Genomic DNA, 12,328 nt, shown 5'->3' with positions numbered 1-12,328 from the left:
TATGAAATTTCTCGTGCATTTTTGTAGCATTTTTATTAAAAAGTAAAACAAATTATATTACCACCGGCGACTCATCCGATGATTGTCCCATCCAGCTGAGGGAAAGAATATTGCAGTCGCACTTCGCATTATTGTCCTTCTCGAAATGCAAATGCATTTTGATCTAGTCACTCCCTGTTTGCCCATTAAACAAATCGGTATCAGCACCCCTCCTTAATTGGATCACCAGAATATGCTGTAACTCGTACTCAATTTCCTCATTATGTCAATTGTGTGTTTGTATATGTTTTATATATAAATCTCAGTCTAGAATGATGAAAACTAGCGACACCCTCAAAATCCAGACATTACTTTACACGATAAAAAAAATGTCCTCTTAAAAAATAACGTTTCATTAAATTCTTTTGTTTTTCGAAAAAAAAAAATTTCTATTTTTCTCTTCACACAAATAATGTCTTATTTACTCTTTTTTTTATCCTATATAAAGAACACTATATGTTTTTATGTACTTGTAAGGTCTCTTCTTTTGCTCTTAATTTAGAAAAATGCTTGTTTTTATCGAGCAAATAAGAAAATTGGGCAGTTGATTCTTTTCAAAAAATTTTTACATGAATATATAATTAAATGACGAATGAATTTGATCTATTTGAAAATTTTTTAATCCTAATATCAGCGTTTATATACAAAAAAATAATGAAAACTTGAGTCATTATTTGTTTCTGGTGAGGGTCGCCATTTTGCCGCCGCCACCGCTTTGACCACTTCACCAAGTTTCACCAATTTGAAAACGAAGTTATCGTTGAGCTTTCTGCGCGACCGAATGTCAGACTGAAAAGCTCGAGCGTGTCATGAAGCTCGGAATACAATTCCATGGCTCTGCGCCGATTTTATTGATTGTTCCGCAGGATTGCAACGAAATGCCGTCTGACGGAAATCTTCTTTACTACTGATTCACCCCCTCCCCCTGTCCATATTTGTAAAGGGTATGTCATGTTCTATGACGTCATCGAATACCGACCGAATTGAAAAACAATATTCGATATTTTTTTTAAATCTAAAAAAAAATTTTTTTTACTTAAATTAACTTTCGAATCTTTTTTTTTTTTGGTATTAAAAAAATTTGCTGAGAAAATTAAAAAATATTACAACTTTAAATAAGACTCCCTTCTTCTATTAAAATAAAATTTTATTTTTTGTTTCTATTAAAAATTAATTAACTGGTGTTTTGTGATTTTTTATGCACAAACTTGGCAAATTGGATATTGGAATAAAAAATAAATTCTAGAATAAGACAATAAATTGAATATTGTTTTGCAATTTATTGGAACATTCCTCAATTGTAAAGAATCCTCCAATTTTAAAAATTAATCTTCTTCCTCTTCGGCTGCTGCGCCACCGCTTCCCTTGCGCATATTTTTCCTCTTTACACGTCCAGGACGACCACCACCAAATGGTGACTTCAATGAAAAGTCAATATGCTTTTGAGAATCAAGTCTCACTATGAACGAAGGAATGTTCACCACTTGCTTCCTTACTCTAAAAAAAAAAAGTTTATTTATTTTTCTTTATTCTGACAAATATATTTTTTTCATATTTTAAAATTTTACTAATACAAAATCCTACTTTGTTTGGAGTATAACAGATTTTTTACTTCACTGAATTTTATTTCCAAATTTGCATTTATAAGAATTTCTACTTTACTAAATCTTCATTTATCATTTCAAACAAAGATTCGGTAAAATAAAAATTGAGCAATTTATAAATTCGATTAAATGAAAAATCGATTTTAATTTTGCTAAATTAAAATTCATTTTAAAGTAATTAAAAACAATCCTTTAAAATCAGGCATTAAAAAAATATCAAAAATTACTGTACCAATATCAAAGGACTGTATAAACCTCCAACATTTTGTCAAGACGTTAAACTTTTCAAGTTTAAGTGGTCTGACTGAAAAGTTGTGATCAAAAGATCAACAGAAACTCCAAACTTGTTAGACGTTAAACATTTTAAGTTTAAGTGGTCTTATTGAAAAGCTGGACCAATTAAGGTCCAGACTATTTTTTACTCGATCACCATTCACGATCAATATCGCCCTCATGAGCAGATTCTAAATTATTAAAAAGAAATTGTTCATTCAAATTCCAAAAATAATAAAAAATGTCAAAACTTATATTTTCTATATTAAGATATTTGTCTCCTGATTTGAAGTCGAACGAAGAATATTCCTCGTTCGATGATTAACACAGGAATTTAATTTTGCCTTGATGATTAGAAACAATCTACTTAAATTGTAGATATTCCTTGCCCAGTACAACAAGGCATAAAATAAAAATTGTTTATTGTTATTAATCAGTACAAACCTAATGTGACGTTGTCGAATGAGAACTCGGGCATGATGAATTGACTTTGCCAATCCAAGTTTAAAAACCTGAGTTTGTAAACGTCTCTCTAAAAAGTCTTCAATCTTCAAACCAAGTACATAATCGAGTTTCATTCTGGTTTCATCTAATACGCCAATGCGTACTAAACGTCTCAGCAATGCATTTCCTGCAAAATATTTTCATTGTTAATTCTTTGATACTTTAAACCGAATCATTAAATTAAATTTTTAACTTTACTCAGGTTAATTTGGTTCAACAAGAATATTCAGACAAGAGGTGTCAGAAAATACAAGTAAAAATATCATCATAATAGAAAAATTCTATTTGCATCTAATAGTAAAATTAAAAAATATATAAAGTTATCACCTTCGAAAAGACGTTTTTGATCTTTTTCTTCCAGGGTCAAAAGTTCACGAGCTGCTTTTCGGATTTTTGCTAAAGTGTATTTAACCCGCCAAACTTCCCTTTTATTTCTGAGACCATATTCTCCAATAATGCGCAATTCTTGATCGAGTCGCGCTTTTTCATACGGTCTCCGAGGAGTAACGTATGTCTTCGAAAAGACCGAAGGAATTCTCCCGTTCACCATTGTTCGTCAACTGTAAAAATATTAAATAAATAAGATATTGAAAATAATCTTATTTTAAACTAAATTGTTTAAAGTAAATAATTTAATCCCATAAAATAAGAATCAACTATAAAAGACGCTTATTCTGTAATTTGAATTGACCCACAAAACCACGTGGCAATTTTTTTTCAATCACGTATCCTAAAATTCATATTTCAATAAAATATTGCTCTTAAAAATTATTGATATTAATTTTAGAAATTATTTTTAAATAAATTTAAATAATTAACTAATTAACTATTAAAATTGAACGAAAATCACGAGAAACAATTTTTAGGTTAGGAAACATTAGTAAAAGAGAAAAAAAAAGGTGAAAATTAATTACTATTAAATGGATATTATTTCAATACGAAAAATAGTAATGAATAAAAAATAAAACAAATAAAAATAGTTAAATAATACTCTAATTTTTTAGTAAACTTACGCTTTTTTCGCGAGACGATAAACCTCCTGCAACGTTCACTGTGCAAATGGCCGAGTGATCTTTTTCCGGTTTCAAGGTATTTAACACAGCGCCCTCTATTGATGATCAATGCTGCCAACTACATAATTTTTATTCTCAATTACAGAATTTGATTGGCTGGAATTATTCCATAAAACCATAACGGAACCAATTGAAAATAAGAGAAAAGTTTTTAATGTTTCCTACCCTGATGTGCATCTGGTGCCATCTAAAGAAAATTTAAAGTTTTTTAAATGTCAACATTGTCAACAATTAGAAATTAAAATTTGTAATTGAAATATTTCACGTTTTAATTATTTACAGTATAGTGAGCAGTTTCTGAAGAAAAACTTTGTTAGTTATCGTGTTAATAATATTTGCTCAGAGTTCTTGTTTTACAAAAACTAATAAACTTCAATGGAAAGTCTATTTGAGGTTATGTTTCAGTAATATTGTTAACGTTTTTTTCTGTTTACAAACTATAAAATTAAATATAAAAGAGATAAAATGAACAAAGTGGATTCATTTATTGCTATTTTAAAAGAAAAAAATAAATTGAAAAAAGAAAAATATGAATTAGAAGAAAATGATAATGACAAAGAAAAAACAAAAATGATCAACGACGTTGTTGAAACAACTGGTAATTTTAAATTTAACTTTAAAATAAATGCAATTATTAAAGAATTATTTCATAAAATTACTTTCTTATATTTCAGAAAATTTGATTCAAACCAAAGAAAATATTGCGAAAAATCTGAATTTTTTAATATCAAATAAACATTCAATATATAAAGTAACTCAGGAAGTTGAGACAACAAAAGGTCTTCCAATTTCTTCTGAATATCAACAGTAAGTAGAAAATTGACAATTTTTTATTTAATTTAAATAATAAAAACTTATTTTACAGAGATTTAATAGACAAATTTTATTTTTTATAGGCAAGCTTTGGATCTTATTACAAATAGCATTACCTTTTTAAATAATGTTCAAGATACGCAAAGAATTCTAGAAACGGATAAAAATTTAGAACTTTCAAAACCTGCAAGTGATATCGTATGTATAAAAACATTATTTAAGAAAACATGAATTGCTTTACGGTACGTTACATAATTTTCTGTATGTTATATTAGGTACGAAGTACAAGAACAATAGAGAATGAATTAAAGAAATTAAGGTCTTCTTACAATCAAATTGAGGCCTTGCAGTTAAAAGTAGAGCAACTGAAAAGTACTCTTTTTATTCCGGAAAGTAAGTTTATGTATTAATATGAATATTATATTTAGATGTTTTAAAACTGACTCAGAGATATTAAAAAAAATTCTCTCTATTTCAGGTGAAACTCAACAGGATTTAGAAGATTCCTTATATATAAATACATAAGTAATTTATTTTGATAAAGTTTATTTTTACATTTTTAAAAACATTTTTTTTTTCTAAATCACAATTTACAGTTTTGTATTAAAATACACATTAAAAATTCAATTAATAAAAATCTCTATTCAATGCTTTGCTGTAGGAATATAATCGAAATATTGGCTGGATGCATCCAATTTATTGTCAAGGTCCAATTTCAATAAAATCAATTGAGGATCCACAATATCCTGTAGGTAAATAAATTATTTAATTAATATTATAACTTTTATTGTTAACAATTAATTTCATTTTTTTTTAATAATATTAACAAAAAATTGAATATTACCGAGAAATGTGTTTTTATCATATTAGAATGAACATTGGATGAATATGGTATTTCATCAATATATTTTTCTTGTGGCTCAATTATATTTATGTCTTTTTCTGGTCTTTCAACATGACCAATTTTCAATGACAATCTTTCTCTGCAAAAATTATTACATTTATAATAATATTTTAAATAATATTTAAAATAAGATTTTACCTTGCCAAAGAGAGTTTCTCGGCAGCTATTCTATTTTCCCTTTGAGCGAGAATTTCAAATTGTGTTTGCACTTGATTTATTCTTTCTTTAGAATCTTCTTCTATTCTACGAGCCTCTTTTAAAGCGCGTAATCCTTCTTCTCGTTTCGCTAATGCCGACTTTTAGACAACAATTAATAAAATAATATATAAATTAATTAAGTAAAAAGGAAAAAAATATACCTGAGTCAACGTTTCAAGTTCTTTTGCCTTTATTACAAGTTGATCTTCTTTCTCTTGTAAAACACTTTTTTGTAATTCTACTTCATTAATTCTCTCTTGCCATTTTCTTCTTTCTCGAAAAGCATTTTCCGCAGCATCTTGCGCACTTTTTATCATTGCTTCCAACTAAATTATTTTAATCATTAATTTGGATATTATTTTTAGTAAAATAAAATAATAATAATAATACAAACCTCTGCCTTTGCTACATCATCGTTGCCTGATTTCAATCTGTTGGAAATTTCTAATTTACCCTTTTCCTCAATGAGTGCCTCTCTTTCTTTAGCAAGAAGTTCAATTCGTTTCTCTTGCTCTTTACACCAAGCTTCTTTCATATCCTAAAAGAAAAAAATTAATTTAAACATTGTAAATAATATTAGAAAAATGTTTTTACATTTTTATTTTACCTCTAAATGATTGCGTTCCCATTTTGATTGTTCTAAAAATAATTCCTTTTCTCTTTGAAATGTTTGTTCTTTTATTTTGAGTCTGTCTTCCACTTCTGCATATTGTATATTTCTTTTTTCTGTATCGAGTGCAAGTTTAATGGCATTTTCTTCCAATTTTTGAGCCGATATTAACAATTGTTTTCGCTCAATTTCCGACGTTTCGTTTTGTTTATTCAGTTGTTCTCTCATTACTAAACAAAAAAAAAAGATGACGTAATTATAATTCTTATTCTTTTTTAAAATAAATAAACAAAATGAGTTAATTAAAAAAAAATGTAATTGAAATACTAGTAAGACAAATGTCTTCATAATTTAATTTGTACAGAATATGTTAAACTTCATTTAAAAATAATTTACATATAACTATCAAAAATATACTTTTTAAATGATCAGTTTGCGTTTGTAAATAAACTTCTCTGGATTCATGAAATGTATCATTTCTCTCTTCTATTTTCTTTTGAAGAATTTGTAAATTTCCAATAACATTATCAGTTTTTGTCACAATATCATCGATATTTTCCTTGTTGTTAGAAAAAATTTTAATTGCTTCTTGTTCAATTGTTTTGGCTTTTGTAATATTTTGAATAATTTCAGTGTGCTCATTTTGTAATAAAATTATACTTTGAGAATGTCGCTGATAAATTTTTTCAACAGCTAACAGATGCTCTTTCTACAAATGAATAATTAATTTTAAAAAAATTAAATTTTTTAACAATTATTTTATTTTATAATTTATTCATTTTCTTTATTTATTAATAATAATTAATCATTTTTAATATTTTTGTAATAATAATTATTTTACAAATGACTTACATAATTATTTTTTTGAATTGAAAATAGTTAAAAATTTACCTTCAATTCCTCTTTTTCTTCTTTATGAATTTTTTCCATTTCTGTCATTTCCACTTTTAATTTTTGCAATTTTGCTTCATAATCGGCTTCTAAATTATCGAAATTCAATTGCATTTTTTGCTCAAATTTATCAATAGAATCCTCTAACATTTTTATTTGTTTCCTTTAGAAAAAAATATATGATAAAACAAAATTAGTAGCATATAAAAATTATTAAAATTATTTTTACGTTAAAAATAAATTAGTGACTTAATAATTATGTTTACTTATATGACTCGTCAAAAATTGTCATTTCCTTTTCATGTTTTTCCCGTAGACTTTCTATTGTGCTTTCTAAATAAAGCTTTTCCAATTGTAACTTCTGTACGAGACTCTCGGATTCAATATTTTTGTCAATAAATTCTTTAGGAATGTCAGTCTTATTTGCAGAAAATATTAACGGCGTTGACTTTGGTTGAGACATCAATGTCTTCAATTCGAAAATAAATATATATTTATAAAATAATTTAGAAAATTTCCTATAAAATTGATTTTACATACCTGTAGATAACCATCTATTCGATCTTGTTGCAATTTCATTTGAGCTTCCAATAAAGCTTGACGCTCAATTTGCCTAGTAATTAACATATTAAATTGTTTTTCTTGATCGTTTAGCCGAAGTGTCTGATTTTCAAGAAGATTATTTAATTTATCATTTTGCTGAGATAAAGTTGAAGCTGTTCTCAGTACATTTTCTTGTTGTTGCATTGACACGAGAGCTGATTGTTGATCAAATTGTGTTCCCAATAAAATAGATGCAGTCTGAGAAAAAATTGGTCCACTATCTTGATTATGTTCAATAATTTCAGTTTCTTTACTCGCAGCACTAAGAGTTGAAGTTGCTGGTTCACTAATTTGTTTTGCACTTATATTCGTTAATGAAATCTCTTCAGATTTTCCTTCTTTGATACTTTTCCGACCTCCCAGCCATTCTGGTAAATTATCATCTACTGTATTTTTCGTAACTGTCTCCTCCTTTTTATTCGTTCCAAAAATAGTGAGAGAATTCGTATCGATTTCCTAAAAGAAAAATAAAATTATTTACAATTTATAAATTAATTAACTGTGAATAAATTAATGATAATAAATTTACGTCAGACTTCTGATCGTTTCCAAGTAATCCCAGAGGATCTAATAATCCAGTTGAGGGTCTTCTACCTCTTCTAGATTCTCTTGATGCTGATACAACAGTTGTAGGCGAATAACCAGTATTAGTAATTGTCGATGGTACGGAAAGTATTGATTCACTTTTTGTCATTGAATTGAAACTTGATGATGGATGATTTGATTTTGTTTCAATTTTTGATTGAGTTGATGGAATTTCGTTAATTTTACGAGAATCAGAAGTGGATTTATTTGTTAAACCGCCAAATAAATTTTCCATTAATGACGATTTTTTTGCTTGTTCACTATTGAGAGATCTTGTTTTTTCAGTTAAATTTGATACAATGTCATCACTATCATCAAACAATGATTTATGAGGTCTTTTTGGTAATGATTTTTCTGGCACACGATTAACAGTTGAATTTGAAGTAACTTTAAAAGAATTTTCCTTTGGCAAATTATTTGTTGTTGAATCATTAGAATCAATTCGAAAAGAATTTTCTTTTGGCAAAGTGTTTGATTTGGTTTCATTCACATTTCGTGAAACTGAATTGATTTTAGGTTGTGATACGTTTGATTTTTCAGTTGAAACTCCATTTGTCTTTATTCCAAATAAATCTGTGATTTTCTTAGTTTGTGATGTCATAATGGGAATCGATGTTTCTTTAGAAGTATCGTCCTCGGATAAAAGATCTGCGAGAGGATCATCTTCGTTGAAATCTAGTGAATTAATAAGAGTGAATAACATTTTTATAAATTAAAATTTTTTTTAATTAAATATATATACCTCGGAATGCAACTTTCTTTTTGGGTTCAACAATTTGGGCAGTGGATTCTTTTTTCTGTTCATTAGTTTTCAAAGTTCCACGAATCAAAGCGTCATCTAAATCTTCCATATTTTCCAATATTTTGTCTAAATCTGAATTAATATCAGATGAATCTGAATGATTGTCGTACATTTCTATCGCTTTTTATCCTATAAAATCTTTACAATGAAAAAACTTTTTTTAAATTAACATGTATTATATTTAACAAAGAAAAAATACTTTTCTACTTTTTTAATATATTTAATTAATTAAATTTTATTTTAAGTGAAAAATTAACCCAAAAAATAGATTTGTCAGTAATAAAAAACAGCTGTCAAATACCTTTATTATATCAAAAATATTATAAAAACAAAGAAATTAAACTATTATAAAGATAGAAAAATTACCGAAATTCAAAAAACTCTGAAACTTATGTCAATAGACATGAATTGTCACTGTCAATACAACACAATAGTAATAAACATTACTTATTATTAATTAATTAACCTGTGATCATTGAAGAATGAGGACGCCAAAGATCATGTGTGCGTTGTCATGACAACCGTACAAAAATTCATTGAGATTGGTTAAAAATGATCACGTGACTGAGTAGTGGGGTAAAAAGACAACTCATGTTATATGTGTTTGTGTGTGTACGTGTCAAATCGTGTAAAAATGGCTGACGTTTATTTTTCTGCTCGTGCTTATTGTAAAATTCTTTTACACGCTATTAAATATCCTTATTGTGCAATAAATGGTTTATTATTAGCTAAATCGAAAAGTAAATCCGATGCAAAAACAAGTGAATTACAAATTGTTGACTGCATTCCATTATTTCACATATGTCTACATGTTTCACCGATGTCAGAAGTTGCTTTAACTATGGTAAGTTGTGATAAAAAATGCATAAATTTAGTAAAAATAATTCAATTCTATCAGTATTCTTTTTAATAATGTTCAATTTCAATCGATATTAATATTAGATAATGTATTAAAAAATTGACACTTTTAGGTTAGGTTAGGTTTGTTGTCATTATTGATCTGTGTGTGATTGGTGTCATATTAATTGATTTGAATTTAAATTAAGAATAATTTAACATTCTTTATTTAAAGAAAATAAATATATTTATTAAATTTAAATTCTACATTAATTAAATACCGAAAATAATTTCAAAATAATCAAAATATATTACATACCTTGTGTAGTATGAATTTTAATTTTGAAATTTTTGAAGATGATTAGGTATTTTGCTATAATGTATTCACTATATTGTTTAAATAATTAATTTCTTCCAGATTGACCAATATGCTTCTCGTAAAGGGCTCGTGATAGCAGGTTATTATTTAGCAAATGAAAACATAAATGATATGAGGTACCATTTAAAAGTCTATATAATTTTCTTTTATCATGAAATAGAAAATATTTAATTTACTTAATGTTTAATATGTTTTTGCAGCACGGATAAACCAGCTCACAGAATAATGTCTGAAAAAATAGCAGAAAATTTCGGACAGGCTCTCCAAGTTGTTGTATGTATAAAATAAATTAGTCTCATAAATTAATAAATACAGTCATAAAATAAAATAATTATTTTTTTAGATTAATAACAAGGAAATGACTTATAATATGGATATTAATCCATTGAGGGTCTCTCAGCACGCAGACGGAAAATGGAAATCTAAGGATAAAGCAGAGTTTGTAGTTTTTATAATTCTTTACTCTATAATTAATTTTTGTCACATTGCGATTGTGATTGATATTAATTGGAATTTTTTTTGTATCTTTCAGTATAAATTTCGAAGGTGGAAAAACACTATTTGAAACAATGGCTTGTCTAATGAAAGAAGAAGACTTCAAAAATTTAGTCGATTTTGACAATCATCTTGACAATATTGCTTTAGATTGGCAAAATTTAAAGCTCAACGATAGAATAGAAGAAGTTATGGAGAATAATCAATAGGTCGGAAAATTTCACTAATTTTTTTCAATTTTAATATTATTCACAAATAATCCGTTTTCACGCGTTTTCTCTGTCACCAATCAAATGAAAGCCAATCAAATGTAAATACCCTGTAGAATTTATATATAAAAAAAATTGTTTCTGTTTTTATTTACTTGCAGTTTTTTCTTCTGAAAATTTTCCCAACTAGAAAAACGTCAGATTTCGTAATTTTTTCGTGTGATTAGAATAAAGTGAAAGGAATAATATTGGATAAATGAAAAATCATATCAGAGGAACATACCTTTATTGATTATTTGAAAATTTTCATGTATTTGTTTTTTTTTGTCTTGTTGACGTGAAGTTCAAAATGTTATACTGAATTAATAAATAAGACAGTATAACGCAACAATAACATTTGAAACTTTGAAAATTTTGCGCCACAAAATTTCCTACAAATAATCTGTACACACAAGGTTTAAACTCTGCTGGCAAAAATCAGGTACACAATTTATTATTTATGAGTTGTATATATATATGATGCTAAACGAAAAAGGAAGAGGGAAATTGATTCAATTTTCTCGCTATCAAATTCAAAATGTTGCGTGGAAAAATACTACGCGTGCAGGATGCTGCATTATCTTAAGCTAGATTTTTTTTTCATTTCAACTTAACTAATTTGGTTCATCACATATATTTCCTAACATTGAATATAGTTTTTTTTCATTTCTTTTAAAGCTTTAATCTAGCGGATTTTTTTTCATTGAGCACAAAGGCTTTTTTTAATCCAGCTACGAACAATTCTTGGTTTTCATGATATTCTAAATCGTAATCAAAAAATAGCACCTTTTCTTTCTACAGTACATAATTATCGATATTTCTTTGTTTTTCAATAATTATAATTTTCCAAGTTCAATTTTTGTTTAATTTTTACATTTGAAAACATTTAATTAATCGAAATTATAATTTTTAAATTTAATTTAGTGATTGTATTTCAAAAAAGTTAAATAAATTTAACATTTAATTTTTTGGTATAAAATAATTTAACGAATTTAAAAAAAAATATTTTTTAAAACATTTGTCGCACTCATAAATAATAATTACATTTATATTATTAAAAAGTTAAGATATGGTGCCTAAGGCGAGTCAAGCCGCATACAGTGATGTTTTACTTCTACGTGGAGATTCAAAGAACTGCTAATGATTTTTAAAATTTCTAAATTATTTTTATTATTATAACAAAAATAATTTAAAAATTTTGTTTGGTAATTTAATTTCCGTTCAATTAAACAAAAAATAATTTTGACAATCTTTTTTAACAATTCGTCTCTGTTTTTCAGGCGATTATTATTTTTTAAGTTCTTTGAATCTTACAATTTTCATAAAAAATGCTTAAAATGTGCAGATTTACTTGATTTCTCTTCACTTTAAATTCCAACGCTTTTTTCAAGCATCACTGCTTATTTTTCTGGCTTTATTAATTCCTGATCTTAACAAAAACAACGTGTGATGTTCCAGACATAACACGTA

General features: G+C 26.7%; 5 protein-coding genes across 10 annotated transcripts in view; 2 read left to right on the top strand and 3 right to left on the bottom strand.

Moving 5' to 3' along the window:
• LOC127286864 (tubby-related protein 4) overlaps positions 1-1,155 on the bottom strand; it is a 36,791-nt gene extending 35,636 nt beyond the window's left edge. For both annotated transcript variants that reach the window (XM_051313470.1, XM_051313471.1), the window contains exon 1: positions 62-1,155. In XM_051313470.1, coding sequence (XP_051169427.1) covers positions 62-157 — 96 coding nt within the window. In that variant the 5' untranslated portion in view covers positions 158-1,155. The remainder of the gene's footprint in view (positions 1-61) is intronic.
• Positions 1,156-1,299: 144 nt separating this feature from the next.
• Positions 1,300-12,247, bottom strand: LOC127286879 (40S ribosomal protein S9). 3 transcript variants are annotated; one of them, XR_007843802.1, is made up of 5 exons: positions 3,434-3,561; positions 2,748-2,980; positions 2,361-2,547; positions 1,876-2,107; positions 1,300-1,536 (listed from the first exon to the last, which is right to left on the bottom strand). XR_007843802.1 is itself a non-coding variant. In XM_051313503.1 (4 exons), exons 2-4 carry the CDS (start codon positions 2,968-2,970, stop codon positions 1,365-1,367), a joined length of 582 nt encoding a protein of 193 aa, XP_051169460.1. In that variant the 5' UTR covers positions 2,971-2,980; positions 12,238-12,247; the 3' UTR covers positions 1,300-1,364. The 3 variants fall into 3 exon arrangements, 2 of the variants coding, with proteins under 2 accessions (XP_051169460.1, XP_051169459.1); XM_051313503.1 differs by lacking the exons at positions 1,876-2,107; positions 3,434-3,561 and adding an exon at positions 12,238-12,247; XM_051313502.1 differs by lacking the exon at positions 1,876-2,107.
• On the top strand, positions 3,675-5,048 carry LOC127286881 (uncharacterized). Its single transcript, XM_051313506.1, has 6 exons — positions 3,675-4,091; positions 4,168-4,300; positions 4,390-4,504; positions 4,582-4,699; positions 4,785-4,831; positions 4,968-5,048. Exons 1-5 carry the CDS (start codon positions 3,959-3,961, stop codon positions 4,829-4,831), a joined length of 546 nt encoding a protein of 181 aa, XP_051169463.1. The 5' UTR covers positions 3,675-3,958; the 3' UTR covers positions 4,968-5,048.
• On the bottom strand, positions 4,836-12,231 carry LOC127286867 (fas-binding factor 1-like). Of its 3 annotated transcripts, none has more exons than XM_051313478.1 (13): positions 10,975-12,231; positions 8,840-9,037; positions 8,042-8,772; positions 7,450-7,968; positions 7,176-7,378; positions 6,910-7,072; positions 6,436-6,727; positions 6,016-6,248; positions 5,803-5,946; positions 5,570-5,734; positions 5,349-5,506; positions 5,151-5,289; positions 4,836-5,052 (listed from the first exon to the last, which is right to left on the bottom strand). In XM_051313478.1, exons 2-13 carry the CDS (start codon positions 9,009-9,011, stop codon positions 4,951-4,953), a joined length of 3,021 nt encoding a protein of 1,006 aa, XP_051169435.1. In that variant the 5' UTR covers positions 9,012-9,037; positions 10,975-12,231; the 3' UTR covers positions 4,836-4,950. The 3 variants fall into 3 exon arrangements, with proteins under 3 accessions (XP_051169435.1, XP_051169434.1, XP_051169433.1); XM_051313477.1 differs by lacking the exon at positions 10,975-12,231 and adding an exon at positions 9,266-9,388 and having other exon boundaries at positions 8,840-9,028; XM_051313476.1 differs by lacking the exon at positions 10,975-12,231 and adding an exon at positions 9,266-9,387.
• Positions 9,496-10,969, top strand: LOC127286878 (ER membrane protein complex subunit 8/9 homolog). The gene is made up of 5 exons (XM_051313501.1): positions 9,496-9,743; positions 10,155-10,231; positions 10,316-10,388; positions 10,459-10,553; positions 10,648-10,969. Exons 1-5 carry the CDS (start codon positions 9,498-9,500, stop codon positions 10,817-10,819), a joined length of 663 nt encoding a protein of 220 aa, XP_051169458.1. The 5' UTR covers positions 9,496-9,497; the 3' UTR covers positions 10,820-10,969.
• Positions 12,248-12,328: the final 81 nt, after the last annotated feature.

The sequence above is a fragment of the Leptopilina boulardi genome, unplaced genomic scaffold (genome assembly GCF_019393585.1).
Source record: "Leptopilina boulardi isolate dan_hultmark-lab unplaced genomic scaffold, ZJU_Lbou_2.1 LbouV2_364, whole genome shotgun sequence".
NCBI classification, from domain to species: Eukaryota; Metazoa; Arthropoda; class Insecta; order Hymenoptera; family Figitidae; genus Leptopilina; species Leptopilina boulardi.
The sequence above is the reverse complement of the archived record's forward strand: the minus strand, read 5'-3'. Positions and strand labels throughout refer to the sequence as shown.